Genomic DNA, 26,362 nt, shown 5'->3' on the forward strand with positions numbered 1-26,362 from the left:
GGCCTAAGGGTACACGCTTATTAGATAAAAATAATTTAATGATTATGTTCAAAACGGACTTGCTAGAATACCCGTGTATTTGAGAAATTAATTTAAGCTCAGGAATGTAGCCTTGAAATGAACGGAGTTTAAAAACACCCGGCGAAGTTGGTCACTTTGACTGTGACTATCTATTCGATGTTGACTGTACACAATTAACAGAAACAAGATTCGTATATATATATATTATATATATATATATATATACACCGTGTTTTTATTGAATTGCGTTAACTCCGGGGTTTCGGTAAGTACGTTTAAGGAAACTAAATGACAGTTAATTTTCAAAAAAAAATTTTTTTTTTGTTTTTTTGTACTTTTTTTATTTTTATAAAAAGTAACTAAATGTTGCATATAGCGTTGTTGTAACACGGGCATTACATTTAACTCGACCAAACAATTGAAAACTGTGACATATCAATGTCATTTCTAACATCGATCGTCCGAGATAGTACGTACGTTTAGTAGCAAATGTATGAACTCGCACTAAACACTAACTAATAAGTAAACAGGTCCTAAAGCAAGTGTACACGCTCGTAAGGGCCTTATAATATAAAAATTTATGATTGATTATCTCCGAAATGGAGTTAGTTAGAATATCGGTATCTTTGAGAAAGTTACTTAATTTAAGCTCAGGAATGCACCCTCGAAATTAACGCAAATCAAAAAAAACACGGTGTATATATATATATATATATATATGCTACAATTTTGCGAAATTTGGCGTTTTAAGATTATAAATTGTATGGAGATGTCATATCATCATATGTCACTGTACCCATCGTGTTTGAAAAAAAAATCGGTTCCCTAGTGTGGCTCTAGCGAAAGGCTCTTTTTATTCTAAAAACTGATGAGAAAATCATATTTTATCAACAAGAGTGGCAAAGTAATTTGATGCAAATTTGAGTTGTTTCCTCATGGTGGCTGGTGGAATTGACTTTTAACTATTTACTACCGCGGCTTATCGCCTTTACGAGAATTACTCAACTCTGAATTTTAAACATGCCAGACGGGAGGCAAAACTTGCTAAAATCAATGAAAAAAGTACCAACGTGATTAGAGGTGACATATGTGGGTGCCAGGTGGCTCGGAACTTGCTTTTAGCACATATATTGGGCCTACGGGCGTAGTGGCAGTTTGGAGCTAGGTGGCGTCAGACTTGCCAAATTTGGCACATAAATTGGCATATTGGTAACACTAATAGTACAGAGTAAAGTGCATACGATGCAAGGCAAGCCAGTTATTTTGGTCTTGTGTGTGTTTTCCGTAAGTGCGGATATTGGGACCACCGTGGGGACCACCGTGCCGACCACGCCTGGTAAGGAAACAAACAAATACTATTCATTATTACTAAAATACTTAGGTATTTTATCTTGGTTTTCAGTATTAGTAATTAGTTCTTTCACACAACAGTTTAACTGTAAAGTGTAAACTGTTATATAGACCGTAGGTAATATTTGCAGGATTCAAACCATAGCACAAACTTGATTGTAAAGTTTAAAAAAAATATAAATTACTTTCTTTATTTCCTCGAGTCATTATCACAGCAAACTCACTAGCAGACTCATGTATTTCTACTAGACGTCGACGCGAAGTGGCTCGAAGACTTCCGTCGAGCTCTACTCCGCGGCAGCCACGACTACGGGCCCGCGGCCGCCGTCCCGAGCAGCACAACCAGTTCAGCTAAAAGCAAACAGAATGCTTCCGAGGACGCGGTCGCGTCGCGTGAGCTCGGCATCTCTCGGCGGGATCTGCGAGGACCGAAGCCTGGAGACTCGTTTAATGATGCTGAGGTAACTTGTTAAAACAACTTTCTATATTTTATTTTGCTAAACGCGAGCTGCGTACGTCATTCATTACCTTTTCCATCCGGCCCTACGGACGTACGGACCCAATATAACGAACTACAAGGATAGGGCTCCTGAAAAAGTTGATCGCCTGGTTATTTTTTTTTTACCTTGAGCGATTTCAAATGTGCCTTTATTAGGCGGTGCACTGTGCCGACTTATAGGTACGGTCGTATTTACAAACAAGGTACGAAATGATATATAAATCAAATTCCATAATTGTAGGTAGGTACTCGAGAGACAGGGATGGAGATACAAGAAATCCTTGCAAGAACCATAAGAGATGCTTAAAATGTGAGCGACTTTGGACGATTTTAAGCATATCATTTTAGAATAGCCCAATCAAATAATGGCCATTCTTATCAGATCGCTAAATAACTATAACATAATATTACCTACTTTGGACTCCTAAATGATCTTTGTCTATGAAGATTTTGTCTTTTCAGCTAGATGGCCCGGATGCGCCCCGAAGAGCTTTTCTAGATAGTTTGTATGAGTTGGAAGATCAACTCAAACCCGTGTATGTCCAGTCCAAACCTAATAGCATTGATCCTTTGAAGGAAAGCAGAAAAAGATGGAACGAACAGATCTCTGAAGAAAAAATATCACAATATATTGAAGAAAATGGAATAAAACGGTACAAGGTGCACATGGACCCTAAAGAGAGGTTTCGAAATAAATTTGTTGGTGTCATTCCTAGGCTGGCCGAAGAATGGGACATTAGAAAACCTCAAAAAGAAACACATGTAGGCGCTTCAGAGGGTAAATATAAACAACATAATAATGAACGAATTGAAGACATGTATCGATATGTAGATAAAATACCGTATGACCAGGGTAAGTACGAAAACCAGAGAAACGATAGACTTTCAAGAAATGAGGAAGAAAATAGGCCGATTAAGTACGGTGACGTTCTTGACGGTACGCAGTTCAGACCTAAAAGTGTGCAAGGTGTTAACATCGAACAATCACAGCAGTACAGTTCTAGCAGTTCTGATGAAAGTGCTAGTTCGGAAACTCAAGAACGAGATGTCTCGGAGTATAAGCAGGAGAGTCTCCGCTCGCGATACGTGGAGGACGGGAGGAGGAACGCAGGAGCGGGATACGGTGAGCGCTTTGCAGCGAGGCGGGATAAGGAGCTGCTGGCGGATAGGATGGCCTCGTCGACCACACCTTGCAGATGCCGGTCAGAACACTCTCCCGTGCTTTAGATCTGATGAATTGAGAAGTTGATTTTGTATGTGTACTTATTGTTTTTACAGAATTTTATTTTAGTTGATATGTATGTTAGATTAGGACAAATCTTGGAACTTCCTGATATTCGATAATAAATAAGGCTTACTTAATATTATTATCTGAACCTTTTTCTGAGGTATGCCAATAAAGAGTATTCTAACTCTTCTTCTTCTACCTAGCGATGTCCCGGCCTTGGCCAGGGTCCGCTTTCCAGCTTGCTTTCCTCCACTTTGCGCGATCCTGGGCGTCCTCTCGTGTGAGCCCGTTTTCGCTCATATCCGCTTTCACGACATCGAACTATCTATCTATATTATGACGACATCGTGCTAATCTGGTGATGAAGATCAACGATGACTTTATGGCCATTCCTAATCTCTATGGATCAGGTGATAAAACAATACGACCTCGCTGATTTTGGGTTTGTCTTGTTGTGTCTCATTGCGTTCGAGTGCCAAATTACCTTGGCAGAAATGAGTGCCCTTCATCCCTTGGTTAAAAATGTACTATAATTTTTGACAAAAAAAAATATTTTCCTATAACTACCTTTTCTCGTGTTTTGTAAAATTAATTGTTTGACATATAAATACAAAGTTTGCTACACATTTGTAGTTACAATTTCCCAAAGAACAATAAAATGATCTCGGCCGTATCGGGTACAATATAGCTCGAGTACCCCGTGCAGTCAGCGGCGCGCAGGAAGTGGAGCGCGGGGCAATTAATCGGCATCGTGCCCACTAGCGGCCCGCCTTAAGCGCTTTTGAAGTGCACTCCCATAAATAATCATAATGAAATTGTGATTGAAAATCAAAAATCAGTCTTGCGCGGTAGGCGGCGCGTCACAGTTACTTTAACGCAAACGATTATTGCAAAAAATATTTAAAATGTCGAAAATTGACAGTGAACTAATAAAAAACATTCTTCAAAGTGTTTTACAACCTATTGAACAAAAAATCACATCTATATTTAAGAAACTAGACGATATATCAAACGAAATAAGTGATCTAAAAACCGTTTCAACTGTGACAAAAAGTGAAGGACCTACAAATCAACAAATTAAACCAACAAAGCCCGCTGGCCCGAAGAACCAGACCAGTGTAACATCGACTCCCGGTGCATCGAGCAATGCCTCAACGCCTACTAGCCGTCCCGCTCTTACGCACGCTCCCACCCGGCCTGTACGCAGCGCTGCAACCCGTTCTAAGGAACGACTCGCAGCTCAACGAAAGCCACCGCCGAAGCGAGAGACAAACAGGCGCACAGCCAAGACGGAGCTCGCCCAACCACCCTCCGCCAACACGAAACTTGAGACTAAACAAGACAATTATATCAAAATTGACCAAAATGAACCACATTCCTTGACTCAAGACATAATATATGACCTACCCCAGTCAAATGACGAGAACTTAACTACAGTAAATAAATTTGATAACAACGAAAATGACTGGCACACATTTCAAACCCGTCATCACCGCCGACGCAACTATAAGCCATCTCTAACTATTAAAGGCACAGCTAAGAACACAGAAATAGGCGGAGTTCAGGTATTGAAGTATTTTCACGGATGTTACTTTGAAAAAGACACATCCCCTGACAGTGTTATCAAACACTTAAAAACAATTCGTGATGATGTTCAATTCACAGTCGAATTAATAAAATCAAAGCACGACACGTATAATTCGTTCAAAATTGGCATTCCAATAGCCGTGTATGAAGACTTCTTAAATACAGATGTATGGCCTCTTAATACAAGCATTTCAGAATGGCAGCCCTTTCTCCGCCCGAGGGAGAAGAAATCTCCCTAATAAAAAATCAACAATAAAAATCGCGGACATACCCACTTACATACGTGTAGTGCACCAGAACATTAACCGCCTCGGAAATAAAACATCTAAATTGGAATGCGAATTGCAACTCCAGCAAGACCAGATCGACGTACTGTGCCTGACAGAGCACTGGCTCCAGACGACACAGATAACATCCGTCAACATCCTGAACTACGAGCTACGCGCCCAGTACTGCAGAACCACCAAGCTGGGAGGAGGTGCCTGCATCTACGTCAAGTCGGGACTAGTGACCATCGTGCGAAATGAAGTCTGCAGCCTGTCCGAAGAGTCCCAATTCGAAACCTGTGCAGTTGAATGCGTTGGCCTGAACCTGATTGTGGTGTGTGTGTACAGACCTCCAAACGGTGACGTACCCATTTTCTTTACTAAATTATCCCAACTATTAAGCCTACCTGCCCTTCAAAATTATAAAGTGATCGTTGTGGGTGATATAAATATCGATTTGTTAACTACATGCAATAATTCCAAAAATTTGTTGTATACAATTAAACAGTTTGGTTACATACAATTAGTAACTACTCCAACTAGAATATCTAAATTGTCTAAAACATGTATTGACCATGTCTACACAAATGTACCTAAAGTAGATATATGTAATATGACCTGTGAGGATTTCCATGTTTCCGATCATTTAAGTACATGTGTGACATTAAAAATTCCTAAAATAACAACTTGCACGCATACATTTAAACGTATATTTTCCCAACAAAATATCAAAAATTTCTATCTCGGCTTAGACTCTTATGACTGGGACTCCTTTTTAAACAAATGTCAATGTCCTGCAAAAACAATTGAACTTTTAGTAAATGTAATAAAACATTACTTTAACATTTATTTTCCATTAAAAAAAACTCAAATAAGACACAATGTAAATGTATGGGTCAATGACAATATTCGTCAGTTACGCTACGACATTGGTAGAATAAAAACCAAATTAACACAATCCCCTAATGCCACCGAGCAACCTTGTAATAACCTACTATTGTTAGAATCAAAATTTTGGACTGCGTTAAAAGATGCGCGAAGCGAATATATTAACAATCAGATATCCAACAGCCAAGAGGACATGAGCCGCCGCGTCTGGCGTGTCATTTCGTCCGAGACGTGTAAATCTAAAAAAGACAAAAGTAGTGCGATTGATGTTCTCGTGAGCGTGTCGGCTGGCGAATGCGAAGGCGCGCGCGCATCCTCTGCGGCCGACCAGCTAAACCGGTACTACGCGCACACGAGCGATAACAATACAAAGCCCTGTGTAAACACCGCCCTCGCGTACTTAGAACGACACCTTATATCGCTATCCCCAACGTTTCATTTCGAAAACTTCACATTGTCAGATATAATAAGCGCACTTAAAAACATCAAACGAAAACAATCAAAAGATATCAATGAAATGTCGACACATGTTCTTGATTATCTTCCGCCTGTTGTTATTTCGATATTACTTAATATGTTTAATAAATGCATTAATGTAGGTGTGTATCCCGATGTCCTAAAATTAGTAAAGATTCAACCAATCTACAAAGGTAAAGGTGAAATGCATCTACCTAAATGTTTTCGACCCATATCGTTAATACCTATAATTTCTAAAGTTTTTGAATACATGTTAAGTCTCCAGATAATGAAACACTTCGTTTCAAACAATTTATTGAACAAACAGCAATTTGCATACCAAGCGGGGCGCTCAACAACGCACGCGGCGCGTGACCTGGTGGAGCGGGTGCTCACGCACCCCGAGGGGGGGCGGCAAGTCGCAGCAATATTCTGTGACCTCTCGCGCGCCTTCGAGATGATTGACCACTCGCTGCTACTTAGGAAGCTCGAACGCTACGGTTTTAAAGGCAAAATATATGACACAATTGATTCGTTTTTAACAAATCGAAAACAAACAACCTACGTTTTAAATTCAAAATCTAAACCTGAAACTATCGGCGGTTGTTCTGTTCCTCAGGGGTCCACCATGGGGAATAATCTTTTTTTAATTCTAGTAAACGATATTACAATAGCCTGCCCCGAGCTTGAGTATGTCATGTTTGCAGACGACACTTGTGTCATTGTTAATGCCGAAAATGTAACAAATTTGGAACATAATGTGAACAAAGCAATGCTCGAAGTAACCAAATGGTTTACAGCCAACGGCATGCTTTTGAACATCGAAAAAACCAATTTAATTCACTTCCAGCTACGCACTACTTCTACTGATGGGTTAAATATACAAGTAAATGATGTAATGGTCCCTCAAGTAAGTCAAGTGAAGTACCTAGGCTTCATTATTGACGCTGGCCTGACGTGGAGTGCGCACATTGACGCGCGCTGCGACAAACTGGCCTCGGCCAATTACGCACTCTCCAGGCTTGTGAACAGCCTTTCAACTGAAAACCTGAAAAAGGCTTACTATGGCTATTTTCATTCCATACTTATTCAAGGCGTGGACCTATGGGGAACAGCAGCCGACCGTAACAAACTTTTTAAATTACAAAAACGCGCAGTACGCCTAATTGATAACAAACCCTTAGATTACCCGGCACAAGAATTATTCAAAAAACATAAAATACTCACGTTACCAAGTATTTATATACAAACTGCTTGCACACATGTAAGGGAAAATATGCTTAATCATATAATTCTCAATCGAGCTTCTGTTAGAAGTACTCGCCGACAAAACCTGTTACTTGTTCCAAGGTACAGGCTAGCAAAGTTTGGAAAGTCGCTCGGTGTCATGGGACCTAAATTATATAATTCACTACCCAAACCAATAGTTGATTCTGCCAGTGACCAAATATTTACGCGTAATTTAAAAAAGCTACTCATAGAAAAAGCTTATTACACTATTGACGAATTCCTCACAGGGAACAACCAACATGTAGACTGATTTTTTCAATTGTAATTGCATTTGTACCTATTTGTAACGATATAAATTTATACTGTACCACAATTATATAATATGACATACTTTCTTGTTAATTTTATCCATGTCTACAAGTATATGACTTTTTTTTGATTAAAGTAGGTACTTCCTTAAATATATTATTATTATATGTGAAATGGGTTTACCTGAAAACTTAATAACTTATAAAATGTAATTTTAGTAATGTAATTACTTTTAAATAAAACTAATGTATTTTTTTGCTACTTGACATGTAAAATATTATTTTTTACCAATAAATGCTATCTATCTATCTATCTATCTATCTAGTACCTAATTAATATAATACTACTTATTCATAATTAATGTATCTATCGTAAACAAGGCAATAATAGTTAAATAAGTCATTATTATTCATTATAGTTTATAGACAGCCTATGACTATTCGCCTACTATATTTCATACGAAACGCGCCAAGCGGAGCGCTTTGGATTGCGCTCCTATGAAAAAAGATTTAGTACATTGAATCAATAGGAAATTCCATAAGAGCGAAAGAGAAGTTTAGCCACAGTTTCGCACGAAACAGAAGATGTTCTATGAAGAAAGACGTAAAATTGGAGCGGCGGCGGCGCTCCTACTGCTCCTAGTCCGTTTGATCTTGTGCCTTCTCGACGAATGCGCGTGCACTCCGCGCGCCATGTTGTCATATGTTTGCAAACATACCTTTTACCTTAGTATTTTCTAAAGTACGCGCGGGAATGCAATTTTGGTTTTTTAGGGTTCCGTAGCCAAATGGCAAAAAACAGAACCCTTATAGATTCGTCATGTCCGTCTGTCTGTCCGATTCTGTCACAGCCACTTTTTTCCGAAACTATAAGAGCTATACTGTTCAAACTTAGTAAGTGGATGTATTCTATGAACCGCATTAAGATGTTCACACAAAAATAGAAAAAAAACAATAAATTTTGGGGGTTCCCCATACTTAGAACTGAAACTCAAAAAATCTTTTTTCATCAAACCCATACGTGTGGGGTATCTATGGATAGGTCTTCAAAAATGATATTGAGGTTTCTAATATCATTTTTTTCTAAAACGAATAGTTTGCGCGAGAGACACTTCCAAAGTGGTAAAATGTGTGTCCCCCCCCCCCCCGTAACTTCTAAAATAACTGAATATAAAAACTAAAAAAAATATATGATATACATTGTCATGCAAACTTCCACCGAAAATTGGTTTGAACGAGATCTAGTAAGTAGTTTTTTTTTTAATACGTCATCTCCTCCTCTCCTTCTTCCTCGCGTTGTCCCGGCATTTTGCCACGGCTCATGGGAGCCTGGGGTCCGCTTGACAACTAAAATACGTCAATACGTCATAAAATTAAAAAAAAAATTTTTTCATCAAACCCATACGTGTGGGGTATCTATGGATAGGTATTCAAAAATGATATTTAGGTTCCTAATATCATTTTTTTCTAAACTGAATAGTTTGCGCGAGAGACACTTCTAAAGTGAAAAAATGTGTGTCCCCCCCCCCTGTAACTTCTAAAATAACAGAATGAAAAATCTAAAAAAAATATATGATATACATTACCATGCAAACTTCCACCGAAAATTGGTTTGAATGAGATCTAGTGAGTAGTTTTTTTTTAATACGTCAAAAAATTAAAAAAAAATTTTTTTCATCAAACCCATACGTGTGGGGTATCTATGGATAGGTCTTCAAAAATGATATTTAGGTTCCTAATATAATTTTTTTCTAAACTGAATAGTTTGCGCGAGAGACACTTCCAAAGTGGTAAAATGTGTGTCCAAAGTGGTAAAATGTTGAACAAGATCTAGCAAGTACATTTTTTTTAATACGTCTCAAATGGTACGGAACCCTTCATGCGCGAGTCCGACTCGCACTTGGCCGCTTTTTTCATTCTAAATTATTTGACAAGAAATAAAAAAGTGAGTGCACATAAGTTGTTAGTGGTAAAGTGATTAAAAATGAATTAATATAACGTGACATTCATAAAATAATGTGAAAAAACTTTACAAAATCGACTCGAGTTAGATACAAAAAGACGACCTTAAACTTTTGTAAAAATGTTTGGACCGAAATCGGGAAAATGATGTGTTAACAATTTATTTATTTTTATAATTTATTTCCATGAAATAGAAAAACATTCATAATCTCGAAACCATTTGTTAAATGAACTGCAGTTGACGTCTATCGGTCGTCAAGATATTCGTAAAACATTAAATTCCATTGCGCATACTTATCCAAAATCTATAAGAGAGTTCAATGACCGGGTGGACAAAAACCGATATCTATAGATATTTTGCGACGGTAAATAAATTGGGTAATTTTAGTTTTTTTCTTTAATGTAAGTGAACACCCGTAATATATAGTCACCGGCCGCCGCTGATCGTGCCGCCTGTGCCCGACGGCTCTGCCAAGAGCGAAACGACGGAGAAGAAGAGACCTACTAGCATGAGTGTTTAGGACGTGCTACTTTTACGCATGCTTTTTAGTGGCAAATAGCAAATATAAATAGTTTATAAACATGCTCATAAGCACGCTTATTAGCATGCTATTGGAGAGCACGTGGAACAGTACCTTTAGACGGTTCGAGAACTTGCATGCAAAATCCCTCTTACTCACCACTCGGGTGCCAACACCAGCAACCCAGAAAATTAATCATATGCTAATGTTAAAGTAGTCATATATTGTCGAATGTGTTCGGTACGTCTGGAGGGAGCTTCGGCAGGTGTTTGTGTTCCTCACTGAAAATCGACCTGTCGTCCGACTCGGGTTCAAACTCCTCCATAAATCCGTCTTCGTCTCTCAACAACGGAGGCGGCGATAGCGTCGTCGTTTCCTGTTTATTTATTTATGAAATAATTAATAAGAGTACAGCTGGATACATTTTGATTTATCAAAAGAAGAGTTAAGGTTGAATAGTAGTTACATGTGCTCAAGAACCGACGGCCGATAAGGAAGTCTGCTTCTTACGCGTTCACTGACAACAGTAGGTACGTAAATTTTTGGAGTTAACAACGCTTAGCTGCAGTGCACTGTCAGCGAAAGTATTAAGTAGGTACAGACCGCGTACAAATGCAATGCATTCTGTAGTTATGTGGAGTAATGAAAAACGTAAGACAGTGAGCAGGGACTGCAGGGAAGCTAAAAGGTTGAGCTCAATTTTTTTTTTGCAAAGTAGACTTACTTCTTATGGTGTTGCGTGTGCCTACGGGCGACGGCGCTTACCATCAGGCGATTCGTCTGCTCGTTTGCCTCCTAAGGACGCTTTCAATGGCATGGCATGGAAAAGGCCGGTAAAACTTGGATCCCATTTAAAAATACTAAAGAATGATTATTAAAGATTGGTTTGGTAGTGTAGTGACCTGCGAGTATGTAATGACTTACGGTTAAATGCCATAACAGGCCATGCATCACGAACGTCCTTCGTGTGATCGGCTTCACGTAGCCCTTCGCTTCGGAAATTTGCGGAACTCTCTCCTCGGAGAAGTCAGTTGTCACCTACGTGTTATTATTAGTAAATTTTTAACAGCCATTAACAAAACCTTGTCATGTAGAAAATAATGTAATATTATTGATCTCATTCATAGTAAATGGAGATTTATCACGTCCACTTGTGAGACTGGATAGGATTGTCACTACGTCTACTACGTCTAGCTGGATTTTTCGAACTACATGCACTTGAACTTGAATATTTATTTTAGGATTAGGTATTACAGCAGACCAAATACGGGAACGCTAGGGTGTGATAACAAATGATAGGATTTCTGAGGCCTATGAACTCTACCTGGCGCTGACTGGGGCTCCTCCCGCTGCGTAATTGCGGCGGTACCAGCGGCCCGAACTGCTCTAGAGACGGCGGTTGGTTGCGGTCTCGTCCATGAGCGCCTAGCCAGCTGTCGAATAGCTGAAAACAATCAAGTCCCAAGATGAACTATCTTTTAATTAGTAGGTTTATCTAGATCTGAAAACTGTGGCGCCGGTGCATGCAGTGTGCGAACGTTTAGCGACTGTTTCACAAATGATCCAAGAATACTGCGCTAGCGACGGATTCAGGCTTCTACCTGATCCACGTAGGAGAAGAGAAATTGAGAAACACTTTCTGAATGTGTTGTCATGTCATGTTCTATATTCTTCTGAATTGAAGACTAAATAGTAGGGTAACACGCCTTGTAAGTATGTGTCCCTAATATCGGTCACCAAATTTTTATACTCATTTTTATAGTACTTTACCAATATTAGGAAGTCAGTTGCATCAGGTTGGGTACTCTACCTTGTTGCTCTTTGTAGAGGATTCGATATCTCGCAGCGGTGCAGGCTGCGTTTGAACCCTCGTCGTTGTGGAGAATTGCATAGGCTTTAGCCTTCGTTGTGGGTACGGGCCCATAGCGGTTGGCACTGGCTGTCCATACCTGGCGTTCAATGGTCTGAGCCCTTGCTGAAAGCCTAGTAGATAGCTGGGCTGTGTTGGCACTGGTAGTCCATACCATGGGTTCAATGGTCTATACCCCCCGTTTTGTTGAAGCCCTGGATAGAAACCCGAGTTCTGCATCCCTGGTATATTTGGTTCTAACGCGTGAGATCTGTAAGCTAAACCATCTAGAATGCCTTGTCCACGTGGTGTTAGATATTCCAAACTTTCTTCTCTGGGAAATTCTTGACCTTGGTATCTTGGTATTTGAGGAGGTGACAAATTGTGGCCTTTTAGGTCCGCTAGCGGTGGATAGGGACCTAGAGGAGGGTCCTGTCCGAATAAATCTTTATTTTCTTTTTCCTTTTGAGAGTTTTCGGGTGGTGGAAGTTGAAAGTGTGCTCTACGAGCTTGGAATGCCGGGTTCCTTCTTGCTGGGTATGGCGCTGTTGGTAGTTGGATCCCGTGCGGTACATACCGGACTTGCAGCTCCTGGGGGTCCGGGCGAGGTAGAGAAGCGTTCTCTGAAAGCGAAAATGTTTTGAAAGGAGAAAACGTTAATAATAGGTAACGTCATAACGTCATGAACAAATTATAAGAGCGGCTGACCATCACGCCGCGGTATTCAAGGTTATCAACGTGATACCGTGATAATGACAGTAGCTGTCTCTTTTAATCGCGCGACATACCAAGTGATATTTGCACTATCACAACGATAATTGAACGAAAACTTTTTCTAACAAACAAATATTCTGGACGAGCTGGAATTGATTACCTAGCACTATTTAAAGAAAACTTTACCGCAGCAGGCGTCAGCAGCGGCCACAAGAATCAGCATTGACCAGAACATTCAAACCAAAATTACGACTTTTTAAAATTTATTCACAACTTCAACATAGTTCGTTGCTAAAGGCCAATTCCTGACCATGCAATAAGGCACCGGTGTAACATTAGTACTGTCACCGGATTGCCGCGTTGATGAGTCAGGCAAGGCCAAAGAGGGTCTGGGAATTACAAATGAAACAAAACAATTTGCGCTGTTGCCAAAAGTTAGTTGGCTATCACGCTACGAGTCGTAAACGCGCTATCGAATCGGTAACCAATGAGCAATCATTTTGCAATCCCTACCAATATTATAAACGCGAAAGTAACTCCGTCCGTCTGTTACCTCTTCATGCTAAACCTGTGAACCGTCATTTAGATGTAATGTGGCATGGAGATAGTTTCAGGCCCGAGTATGGAGTATGGTACATGGAATATTTTTTATCAATCATCATCATTCCACGCAGATGAAGTCGCGAGCAGAAGCTAGTGGACTCCGTATATTTAGTGGTTCGGTGAGTTGTAGACCTTCCAAATATCCATGCGTCCGCAAGTCCGCATCATTATCCGTATATTTAGTGGTTCGGTGAGTTTTAGACCTTCCAAATATCCATGCGTCCGCAAGTCCGCATCATTATGAACAATTACCAAAAGCTGCATCGAAAAAAATCTATACCTACGTAGGTATAGGTATACTCGTATTTACGATCGAACCTGCTGAATTGATGACGGACCGCAAATACATTGTAAGTTAGGTGAGACATATAAGGCCCGGCGCGGCGGGTAACAAGGCCCAGCATTCAGAAATATAAGTTGCACTAGTATGATTTATTCAACACATCACGCACATATAGAAGTAGCAAATATAACGACCTGGACCCTATTTCACCAAACTGACAAGTGTCGGCGACATATGTCGGCCGACAATTCGACATATGTCAAGTGACAGGTGACAAGTTCATAGTAAAGTTGTGACATGTCGCGGACATATGTTTGGTGAAACAGAGGTAATTTTTCTATGTTGACATATTTGTAGAAATGTCGGTAATGTATAACTCTAAAGTTAAAAATAATTAAAAACTGTTATTACTGTCGAAATGTATATTTTTGCGGTCCTTAATACCAAGTGTTCAATAAGGCCCAAAATAGTACTTTTAATAATATAAGTAATATTTTTATAACTATATTGATATATTGACGACCAGTCTGGCCTAGTGGGTAGTGACCCTGTCTATGAAGCCGATGGTCCTGGGTTCGAATCCAGGTAAGGGCATTTTTATTTGTGTGATGAACACAGATATTTGTTCCTGACTTATGGATGTTTTCTATGTATTTATAAGTATTTGTATATTATAAATATCGACAACACAAGCCTTCTTGAGCTTACCGTGGGACTTAGTCAATTTGTGTAAGAATGTATATTTATTTATATGGAAAAAACTTAATTAAATGAGAAACCACTATTGAGTGATTTTTACATAATATCATCATTATTTTTTAAAATATTTCATTTTAAATTAAGGTGTGCCTTATATGCCTTATTTACCTTACACCGAACTGCAAAAGCACTTTAGCAGCTGCGTGTACCTACCTAATGTAACATTATGGAAAATAAATAAATTATGACTCGATAACCCAACACGTTCTGTGTATTATATGTCACGTCCCAAATGTACTTGTGACAGTAGTCAGCAGCAGAAGTAGCGAAGAAGCGTTTTGTGATCGCGAACTTACTGATAATGATTTCCGTAGAAAACGAAGCGTCGGGCACCTCAGCCCGAACTTGTCCCAGGACATATAAATACCTCCCCTGATCCATTTAAAAACCCACCTTGTATATTCGAGCTAGCGAAGCAACAAATTACTTTTTACTCATCGCCCAACTTCAGCCTGCAAACTAATTGAAAGTAATAAAGTTAGATTACTTAGTCTTACTTAGGTACAGCTACCTGAGACATGTTAGGATATTCTCAACATTCTATAGCATAGAGAATAATTATTACGTTTTAACCCCGAAATGCAAAGTGTAGTAGGTTGGTTGCAGCCTACACAACAAAAACATCTAATTTTATACAAAATTAGACAAAATCTATTTGCTCCTGTATATTATTTCAATAGTAAAACTAATCCATTTCCGATATTTAACTTAAATTACGCTTTATTTTAATGAACTAAAATTACATTTGTTTAAGACGGAATGTCGGAAAACTTGGAAACACCTAGAAGTTCGAGTTTTTTTTAGATGTGATTTTGGGCGTTTTGTTCGTGGTTTGTCATTATTTTATATTTAAAAACATTATAATCGGTATATCACAAATAGTGTACCTTTTTGATGGTATAAAGATTTTGCATGATATCACGTAGTAGGTACAACTTATTATTAACAAGTAAGCCTTGGATGTTGTATGGAGTGTGTACTCGTACTCTAAGATTACTTATTTCTCTATGGTCTAGAGAAACACAAGCATTACCATTATAGATTATGGTTAAAGTAATATATTAACCATAAGTCTGTACCGTCAAGGTATTAAATATCGACACGGACAAAGTGCCAAAATATGTACACACTACTTTAATATATGGGCTAGAAGGTCGTGTATATCTTAACTAAATACGTAAATCTATACCACCCATTAAATAGTTATCGTTCAATAGAAAATTTCAATTCAAACAAGATTTGATGGTATAGGGCACACTCTAGCTGCCGCAGTACTCCAAGGGATATATCAGACATTCGACATCCAATCGAACGGTGTGAAAACGCACTTAGGTAGGTATGTACGAAACAACACAACAATATGAACCTTAAAATACAAACTCGAACCAGACAGAGTTAAAGCGCTATAAAGAAGCATAGATTTAGGGACCGAGGCATTTATTACAAGACCTGCTGGGAGGGGAGGGGGCGGCCGCTTGTCCCGCCGGACAAAACCTCCATTAGCGGCTGTAAGATTGCAGTCTTATTGCCGGTTCGAAAAATAAAGAATATTAACGTTAACCCCTGATTCGTAGAGATTACTGGAAGCGGCAGCATAGTCAGAAGTTGCTAAACGGGCAGTTGTGCTCAAAATTCTCTTGACACGATTTTATTTTTAAGAGAATAAGAGCGTTCTCATATTGTCCGATTCGATATCTGATGTCAGACGCAAAGAAGCAAAAAGTGTGTTTTGATTTTATTAATATATTAAATTATTGCTTCCTGTCTAAAAGAAAGAGATAGTACAAAAAATAAAAGGACTAATTGTTTTGCTGATGAGTGCTATTATTTAAACATAAAAGTTACTTTCGAAAGTATAAAGGACACTATGGAGGAGTTTCCTTGATCTGCGTGCCCTACTGTTCTTTTAAACCCACCTCATCTTACAAACCAACATTGAATGCATAAAATACGAACTAACAAAGAGGTGCTTAACGCTGACCCGCGTAATGTACGATGTGAATTCGTGAAACTGCTAATATACAATCATTAGTTAATGGAAGCAACATGCAGAGTGTTGGGGCCAATTCTGTTCTAGCAATTTGATGTGGTCTTCATCTTATTTTGATACGTCAACCGTGGGCACCAATCAGTGTTAGGGGTTTTTGCACATTGTCATATCGGATGAACGGTCACAATGTCCTGCCGCGGTGTGTACTGGGGCGCGCCGGCACTGCTTCAGCGACACACTGCAGCTAAAAGTATAGCTGCAGTGTGTCGTAACACACAAACAAAAAATATCGGTCAGACATGTCTAATATTACCGGAAGTGTCTATCCGATATCGGATGTCGGGTGACCCCTATGGGAATGACAGATGTTAGAGAGTGCCTTGTGGCATGAAGTCCGCCTTTTTTGCCACGCAGATTTATTAAACTAATAAATAAATACGAGAAAAAAACATTTATTACACATTTTACTTCTATCATATCCGATAACTGATATCGGATCGGACAATGTGAGAAGGCAATGACAGGAGGAGATGAGATTGGTGGCTTCGAATTGCAATCAGCGGTCGCACTTAGTGATGCGCAAGACTCAAGGAATGGCAGCGACGGCAATGCGAGATGACTCAAGATCGTATCAAAACGAGATGAAAACTATATCGAATTGTTAAATCAGAGTCAGCCTCTTTTTGCCATTTTGCTAAAAACGGGCCATTGGCTGAATAATAAATTGGCCCGTATTTAGGCCAAATATGTAATGGACTTATTATTTGATGTTCAGTACCCCTAGTGTAAATAATTTCGATTTCGAAACGTGACGTACGCGTTTGCGTTTAGTCTCATTTTGTATGTGATTTAGAAAGAGCGCGCCAAGCGGGACGTTTTGGAAACTCAAAATCCTATACAAAATGACACTTAACGCAAACGCGTTCGTCACGTTATGATGTCGATAAAACTTACACTAGGGGTACTGATAATAGTTAATAACGCAATGCGCTACATTCACGCAGCTTATGTTTGTTGCCTACAAAGTGGTTTCTGGAAATAAATATAATTTTGTGGTAGTATATCTAGTATATATACACCACAAAAGCGAAGCTCATTATCGTGTACCTACATTTAATAAAAATAAACATACGCCAATAAAACGATATCACTCACCTATTCCCGTTTCCCCTGAAACCATATTATTTAAATGTATCAATATTGAATTCAGATTGACGTCAGTATATGCAATCGCATCATTTGATAGCCGGTTTCTAGGGAATTAATCAAATACAACACTTCCACGAATCCTAATAACAGTGTGGAATTATCGTGCATAATACCATTGTCACGGCTAATTGGACACCTACCTACATGAAGAGTGGTTCAAGCTAGTTAATATGAAGTTGGTGCGACAGAGTAATAAATAAGGCTTATATAAAGCAAAAGTCATTATTATTGCCTTATGCTCAACTGTTTCAACTGTAACTGTTTTTTTTTTAAACCTGAGCCCATTTGCTTAAGTTCTAGTTTTTACATAACCTACTCTCACTACCATCAAACTTACTAACTAGTCTAGTTTCTACAGAACGTTTATATTATAAGTTCTTTGTTAAATATTACCCATCGGCATATTTCGAAACAGGATTGTAAAACACGGGATTGTAAAACACAACCATCAAATCAAAATGTGAAAATTTGAATCCATGGACTCTGATTTTGCTGCTTGATTTAAAATGATGACTAATAAGTAGTTGTATGCACGGAGGGCAATTCAAACTTATATTCCGATATCAAAATAATGTACTTAATATATGTTAGTTATGAATTACATCATTTTTATTTTATTTATTATTTTGTAAGTTCGAATTGGCCTCCTGAGTCCTGGGCCACTTCTAGTTCTAAGTAGGTAATTCCAGGTCGCTCGGAATACTCTATACAACTGCCATTTGTAGATTGGTTGCCGTCACATTTATTCCACAATCAGTCGCTAAACGACTAGGTACTGAGCGGCGACCCGAGGGTCGATGGACAAAGGCCAGGCTCTATACATACATAGCGGTTACAATATAGGAAACAAAACAGCTCTGCACGACAGGCATTTTGTACCTATGACAGTGCACTGCACACCTACAGCAATGTACTTTCGATCGAAATCTATTTCAAAGGCTGTCAGACCAATTGGAACGTACACTGATATCAGAATGACATCAAAATTTTGTCATCCAGTTATCGTGAATTTCGCTCTTACAACCGGCGCGGGCGAGCTGCACGTTAACTAAACAACATCATTCAGATATCATTCTGATGTCAGTGTACGTTCGAATTGGCCTAAGTATCACTTTATTTAAATAATCATACTCGTAAATGCATTTTTTAAATTGTTTCATTAAGGCCCATTTAGATAGTGCGAGTTTCTCGCAAGTTTCAGGCCAAGAAATCGTACGAGTATGGAATTATCGTATGCAGTAAATGTACATTCATGCGAGAAATAAAAACTCGCCTACGATTATGTGATTGTTGGGCGCAGGTCGTTATAAAGGAAACACCAACCAAAACCGCGCCAAAACCGTAATAAGTTACATTTGAATTAGTTTCCATGTCGCAAGTACAGTCACATTTGAAAACATCGACACGATCGAAGTGCCAAAAATATGTATACACGACCTTCTGGCCCATATATAAGAGTAGTGTATACATATTTTTGGCACCATGTCCGTATCGATATTTTCAGACGTGACCGTACAGTCACTGGCGATAAATTAACATTTTTCTTTCGCAATGCGAAGCGCGCTTAAAATATTTGACATGCACCTATGTATTTGTATTTGTAGGGTAATAACACTAATAACATCGAGTCAAATAGGTTTATGCGTTTTATAATACAGCAGGTACAGTCAGCATCAAAAGTAGCGGATCAAATAACGTTTCATAAGTACATTCTGTAACAGCTTAACGAAAAGTGATGTCTTTAATAAAGAACCACTAAGACTGTAAAAAATATACTTTTGAGCGCGAATTTTAGAAATTTATCTATATTTCGAAAAGTTATCCGGAATGTCAGATAATTTTGGCGCGTTGTTTCATCCGCTACTTTTGATGCTGACTGTACCTACCTACTTAGCAACTCTCATTACTACGCTTCTAATTCAAAGCGTATTTAACCTTTAAAGTCTGTAAAATTCTTTTAATCACAAACATCAAAGACGAGTTAAAATGTAAATTATAACAAGATCCCATTATTTCATGACAATACTGGCTTCGACATTAAAATCGGGAACGCAGAGAACCGGAGCAGCCTTCTAACCTTTGAATTAGATATTTAATGGTGGATATTGTATCAAATAAAATGGGCTCTTAAGTATTGCAAATGTCGCTTAAGATCCTTGGATTATTCTGTTTATAAGAACTTTAACTTGAGGTTTTAGAAAAAAAATCGAAATAACTCGATTTAAAATGTCGGACGCATAATCGGGGCGGTCTATTTATTTTTATTATAATATCGATATATCTACTTTTGATAGATTTATCTAGAGTCACTAAACTAATATTTATCTATATTAAAACTTCTAAAAAAAAAGGAAAAAGGTACCACTATTGGTTCTCGGTTCTAAAGGTTCAATGGGAATAGACAAGATGCTAATCGTTTGCGCCGTAGCGAACCAAACACTACTGTCTCTCTGTCCCACTTATATGGAAGAGTGATAGAGAGACATTATCGTTTCGTTCGCTACGGCGCAAACGATTGGCATCTTGGCTAGGCCCCCAGCTTATAAATTCAAATGAATATATTGTTTGATAGGCTTTGTGCAGAGCATTCTCCGATCCGAAATCAGATGTCGCATGACCTTTGGAGAAAGACAGTTGCTGAAAACGCGTGTATTTGTCATGTGACAATAACATGAGGTTTTTTGCAAATGGATTTCATATTTGAAAATCAAACGAACTTACCAAGTGAAGTTCGATGACAATTATGTAAACAGCTTCATTCGACGCGATTTATTGTTTACATGCTGTAGTAGCGCCACCTAGCGTTAGCCTTGCACGGGTTTTTAGAGGGTCTTCTTTTTTTTTTTTTTTTTTTTTTGTCTTACCCCCACTACTAAACCAACACTCCTGAACGGTCCGGTCGCCGCTCTCGAGTCATTTTGTTTAGAGTTACGTACCTACCTATTTTTCACATTTTATTATTATAGGGTAGGGCAGACAAACTTGTATTTGTATAGGGAGGGTTTGCATAAATCGCGTCGAATGAAGCTGTTTACATAATTGTCATCGAACTTCACTTGGTAAGTTCGTTTGATTTTCAATTATGTCTAACAGCTTCATTCTTTGCGATTTATTGTTTACATGCTGTAGATGTTCAGAGCACAAAATAAAATGTGAAATTCAGATACACCATTATAGGTGAGTAAACAAATAAAGAAGTAAACAATCATTAGTAGTCAATCACATTTATTATATGAATAATTATAAGTACATACTCATCACATAGCTTATCGGTAAGTATATTGTAATATTTCAGAATGAACGAATAAAACATTGTACCTTTAACCTCATCTATGTCAACATTACATCTTTAACATTATAACCATATTATATAGGTATACGTGTAAGTAAATTTGTTTTTTATTTTTTTTTTATTTACAGATTACTATTGGAAGAGAGGATTACATTTGCAAAATCATTGGGATTGGCACTAATTGGCCTATTGTAAAATCTAGCGAAAACTGAGGAGGAATCTGTCCAGCCTGCAGTTTTCCTTATGACATCTATACTGATCCCAGATCTATTGGCTGCAGACGTCGCTGCGTGTCGAGTACTATGCGCACTAAAAATGGTTGTATCCATCCACTTTTAGAGAGCACATCTTTAATCCATTTACCTATGGTTTGAGAGGTAACCTTCAAATGAGGTTTTTTGTAACTTAAAAATAAATAATCATCCTTTCGAAACATTTTGGTTTTATTTATGTAGGATTCTAAGCATCTAGCTGGGCATATTTCAGGTCGGTCGTCAAAATAAGGTAACCTCAGAACTGGCTGTGCTAAATTGGGTTTCGAAGTTTTTATTAGATCAGGTATCGTAATCATAATTTCTTGGGAAAAATATATTTTAATATTGTTTAATTTAATTAAAGCAAGTGTTTGTATTCGGTGTGCAGTTACTAAAGCCAATAATGTTGCAGTCTTTTTTGAATGAGTTTCTAAATCAAGATCTAAATTAGGAAATTTCTGTGCTAAGTAGTCTAACACAATGCTTGGATTCCAAGTTAAATTGTATTTTGGATTTGTAGGGCGTAATTTGAAAATCCCTTTCATAAAACGTTTTACCCTATCATCATCTAAATTACCCAGTAAAAGGGATAGTGCTGATTTATAAGAGTTTATGGTACCATATTTAGCACCCTTATTAAATATATCTGTGAGAAAATTTAAGACAATCGGGACCGAAACGGAATCATATTGATAATTATGAGTATTACAATATGATATCCATGTTTTGATACAACTGTCGTATTGTTTATATGTAGAGTCGGACAACGACGATAACATGATTTCCACCGTACTATTCGACAAGGATTTTTTCAAAAGAGTTTGCCTGAAAGCTTCGCGGCAACTAACTTCAGGCTGCGGTGTAAGTTGTGTTGAGTTCTGAAAGGAGAGATTAATAAATCAACATCCGGGCCGAAAAATAATAATTCAGAGTTTTTTAATCTATGAAATAAGAGGAACCAAGGTTGTGATGGCCAGTATGGTACCACGACTATTCCTTCTGCTTTTTCCTTAATAATTTTTTGCAAAACTTTAGTTATCAATGCGAATGGTGGAAATGCATAGAAAAACATATTTTTCCAAGATATTGTGAAAGCGTCAATAGCCCATGCTTCTGGGTCATTTTTCCATGTTACAAAGACATCACACTTAGCATTGCACCTGCTAGCAAACAGATCAATTTGAGGGAGACCAAAATAATAAGTAATATCACTGTAAACACTAGCATTAAGTTCCCATTCTGTGTCATGAAACTTTTTACGCGACAAACTATCAGCTTCACAATTGTCCTTTGTATTAATGTAAGACGCGAAAATCATTATTTGACGCCTCTCACACCAATGCCAGATTTCTCTGCATATACCATTTAAGTGTTCATACTGGACACTACCCATTCGGTTAATACAAGAAATGGCAGTTATATTGTCAATACGTAATAGAATGTTAATATGAAATTGATCTTTTGCGAAACTTTTTAACGCTAAATAAGCGGCTTTGAGCTCTAATTCATTGATATGCAAACATTTCTCGTGATCTTTCCAGTAGCCGAAAGCTTCCTTATTATTACAATAAGCACCCCAACCAGACAGAGATGCGTCGGAAAAGATTTCCATTACAAAATCATTACAATATAAAGGATTATTTCCCTCGTCAATTTTCCTTAACCACCAAATAATATCAGATTTTAATTTTTCAGGTATTGTTACAAGTTGATTGTAACTAGAGTTATTAAGTAAACATGACAATTTAAATTGTTCAAAGTATTTTGTATACAACCATGAATATCTGATTGCCGGACAGGCAGATATTAATAAACCGACAAATCTTGCGAATTCTCTCAATTTGCATGTTTTAGTTTTTAGCATGTTAGTAAGACTGTGTTTTATCTTTTCTTTTTTAGTAAGAGGCAATTTCATTATCAAATTCTCAGAGTCAAAAACAAAACCCAAAAATGTACACTGTGTTTTAGGCACAAAGCAACTTTTTTCGAAATTAATGAGAAATCCTAAATCCTCAAACGTCTGCTTAGTCAGTGCAACGTTAGATTCGCATTCAGAAAATGTTCCACCAACACAAAAAATGTCATCTAAATAAATAACTGAAATCATGTGATGTACTTTTCTTAAGTATTCCATAACTGGTTTTAAAAGTTTAGTAAAAACCAGCGGTGCAGTGCAAAGGCCAAACGGGAGGCAGTTAAATTCATACAAAAAATTATTATATTTAAATCTCAAGTATTTTCTATGTGATTTGCGCACTGAAATCAAGAAATACGCATCTTTCAGATCGATTGATGCCATGTAACAATTTTTAGTAATTAATTTACACGCTGTTCGGTAATCTTCCATTTTGAAATGCTTATTGTCAACAAATTTATTGAGGCATTTAAGATTTAAAATAAATCTTTTATCTCCGTTTGGTTTTGGCACTAAAAAGACTGAAGAAAGGAATTCGCCAGGTTCATGATTACAGTGAGATATAGCGTTAATTTTAAGTAGTTTTTTAATACAGTGATCAAAATCTATTTTTTCCTGCTTGGTTTTAGGACAAACACTAGGGTTGTCTGTTCGATAAGGAGTCGTTTTGAAAGGGATAGTATATCCTTTTATCCAAGACAAGAGCATATTATCATCAGTAATTTGAGACCACTTGTCATAAAAATATTGTAGTCTGCCAGCATATCGTACCTGATCAACTACTTCCGGTGATGTCCTCCCGCTGTCCTCGATGTCGTCGGTGCGCGGTCGCGATCGCGATCGTTGTGGCGTCGCGTACTGTTGTTGTGCGACATCTGCCTCTGCGAGTAAGCAGGGGCTCGACGGTTGTTGGTCTTCGTGTCCGTCTTGCGGTGTTGGGGCACGAAGTTTAAATTACCCCTATTTGCAATTGTTGACTGAATATTCGGACGATTATATCTGGGTTTAGGGGGATTATTCTTTAATGCTTCGCCAGACTGCTGAATAGTTTTTGCTGCCTTCAATTTTTCCGAAACATTTTCTCCAAACAACAGCTTATCCCTATTGGAGTCGATCAGAGTCTGTTTTAATTTTGCGTTAGACGATATAATGAAACCCCTGCGGGTTCTAGTCTCTGTAAAATGGCTGTCGCAGAGAATGCGGCAAGCATCACTGAGAGGTTTCAATAGTTTTTGTTTAGAAGTCTCGTTTGCAAGGACCATCTCAGTTACTGCAGCTAAAGCGGACAAGGCGATACCCAGTTGTTTTTGCTTGTACAGTAGTGACGTGTCTCTTTTTACCAGGGGGTCATGTAAAGCCACCCTAACTTCCGGGTTGAGAGTCGGGGCCAACAAAAGGTCACAATTATTAGGAATCAGATATTCTTTAGTTAGACTTTCCTTTAGTTCCTTTGTGAGGCCTTTGGCAAGAATATTTTGCCATCGACTGGCGATATCTTTATGAATAGGCGGTCCCATAGGGGTTTCTTCCCTTGGGGCATCGCCTAGTAACTGAAGAATATCGTCATCAAGTTGCAAATCATCTGGTTGATTTTCACCTGATGTACCTGGATTTTGTGGCAACGGCAAGGCAGGTTGCGGTGGTAACTGTGAGACAGGTTGCGGCGACAACTGTAAGACGGGCTGCGGCTGGTTGTCCACCTCGGCGGAATGCGGTGACGGCTGTCGTGACGTAGCTGAGTGCGCCGTCGACAGACAGGGCGCTGTCGGCTGTGGCGATTGTGCCTCGGATGTGTCCCATTCAGGTTGGCAATAATACGGTAACAACTCAGTGTAAGGTGTTTCCGAATACGGCACATCTGCAAGAAGTACAGTCCGTTTTAGAATACGTGACAGTATCAGCCCAGAAAGCAGTACGCATCACTATTATATTGACAGAGAGTACCCATACTTGGTAAACTCGCATCAAATTTAGGCAAAAAGGTAGCCGAAAAGCCAATTATTTATCTAAGAATGTGACAGTAACAGCCCAGATTTAGCAGTACGCATCACTATACATTGACAGAGGTAACCCAGGTGCGGTATCCTCGCATCAAATATTGGCATATTCCCAAAATAGGGTATTTTCAAAAACTTACCGTTAAAATTTTCTTCGGATGCACAGTAATGTTCCTGTTCGTTAGTCCTTCTTGCCAGCTTTTCTTGTAACTTTAGAATCTTGCGACGAATTTCGTCTTCAGTTTTATATTTCCTCTTAGGCATGCTTCAAGCGTGGGCGCCCACAATGTTCTTATAACGATTTAAATTCTAAAGTCCAGGAGACGTGCGAAGGCTTGAGCACGGAAACTATTGGGTTTGGAGTGGAATTCTACCAGGATTGAATAGAGTAAAACATTATATTGTCGCAGACAGCAAAACGATACGTGTATTTATTTGTTTGTAAACTGACAAAATAAAAAACCACAGACAAAACAAAATAGCTTCCAGCTAAGGAACATTGGGTTTAAAACCTGTTTGGTTTATATGTTCTAACACCTGCCCTTAAACCGAACAGTTTAAATCAAGATTAGAAACACAATTAAAATGTTTGTCTTTGCCTAGAAGCTTTGTCAAAACATCCGCAGGCATTTGATCAGTAGACAAGTATTCTAAGTTAATAATTTTATCACTTACGACTTGCCGCACATAATGATGTCGAATGTCTATATGTTTACTTCTACTATGGTTAATTTGGCTGTTGCAAATCTTCCAATCCAAGTTTCTTTTTGAAAATCCATTTACATTTTACAGCTTTCTTTCCAGCAGGTGATGTTGTCAATGTCCAGGCTCTGTTCTTTTCAAATGACTTGTACTCATCCACAATTGCTTCCTTCCAATGTACTTTATCATGTCCTGACAGCGCTTCATGAATTGTCTTTGGTTCAGCACCTTGACATGCAACTGTCATTGCAATCTCTGCATTAACGGAGTCTGTCATTTCCTCATACTCACTAGAGCCTTGATCCGTAGTCATATCAGGATTCCAAGTGACATCATTAGGATCATCTACAAAACTGGAACTAGAAGTGCTTGGTTCAGTTTCAGATACTTCAGATACTTCCACAACAGGATCAGCTGACAAAGGATCTGCAGTTAAAGGATCTGCATTTCTAATAGTATTATCTATGCCATCACTAATT

General features: G+C 38.4%; 3 protein-coding genes across 3 annotated transcripts; 1 reads left to right on the forward strand and 2 right to left on the reverse strand.

The window, feature by feature from the left end:
* Positions 1-767: 767 nt before the first annotated feature.
* Positions 768-3,240, forward strand: LOC133533432 (uncharacterized). Its single transcript, XM_061872413.1, has 3 exons — positions 768-1,357; positions 1,621-1,832; positions 2,333-3,240. Exons 1-3 carry the CDS (start codon positions 1,264-1,266, stop codon positions 3,095-3,097), a joined length of 1,071 nt encoding a protein of 356 aa, XP_061728397.1. The 5' UTR covers positions 768-1,263; the 3' UTR covers positions 3,098-3,240.
* Positions 3,241-10,519: 7,279 nt separating this feature from the next.
* LOC133533433 (uncharacterized) lies at positions 10,520-13,233 on the reverse strand. The gene is made up of 5 exons (XM_061872414.1): positions 13,066-13,233; positions 12,127-12,788; positions 11,641-11,760; positions 11,241-11,354; positions 10,520-10,692 (listed from the first exon to the last, which is right to left on the reverse strand). Exons 1-5 carry the CDS (start codon positions 13,112-13,114, stop codon positions 10,534-10,536), a joined length of 1,104 nt encoding a protein of 367 aa, XP_061728398.1. The 5' UTR covers positions 13,115-13,233; the 3' UTR covers positions 10,520-10,533.
* Positions 13,234-21,288: 8,055 nt separating this feature from the next.
* On the reverse strand, positions 21,289-25,524 carry LOC133533431 (uncharacterized). The gene is made up of 3 exons (XM_061872412.1): positions 25,322-25,524; positions 23,956-25,042; positions 21,289-22,147 (listed from the first exon to the last, which is right to left on the reverse strand). Exons 1-2 carry the CDS (start codon positions 25,443-25,445, stop codon positions 23,964-23,966), a joined length of 1,203 nt encoding a protein of 400 aa, XP_061728396.1. The 5' UTR covers positions 25,446-25,524; the 3' UTR covers positions 21,289-22,147; positions 23,956-23,963.
* Between the last annotated feature and the right edge of the window lie 838 nt (positions 25,525-26,362).

This window comes from Cydia pomonella, unplaced genomic scaffold, assembly GCF_033807575.1.
Source record: "Cydia pomonella isolate Wapato2018A unplaced genomic scaffold, ilCydPomo1 PGA_scaffold_164, whole genome shotgun sequence".
Lineage (NCBI taxonomy): Eukaryota > Metazoa > Arthropoda > Insecta > Lepidoptera > Tortricidae > Cydia > Cydia pomonella.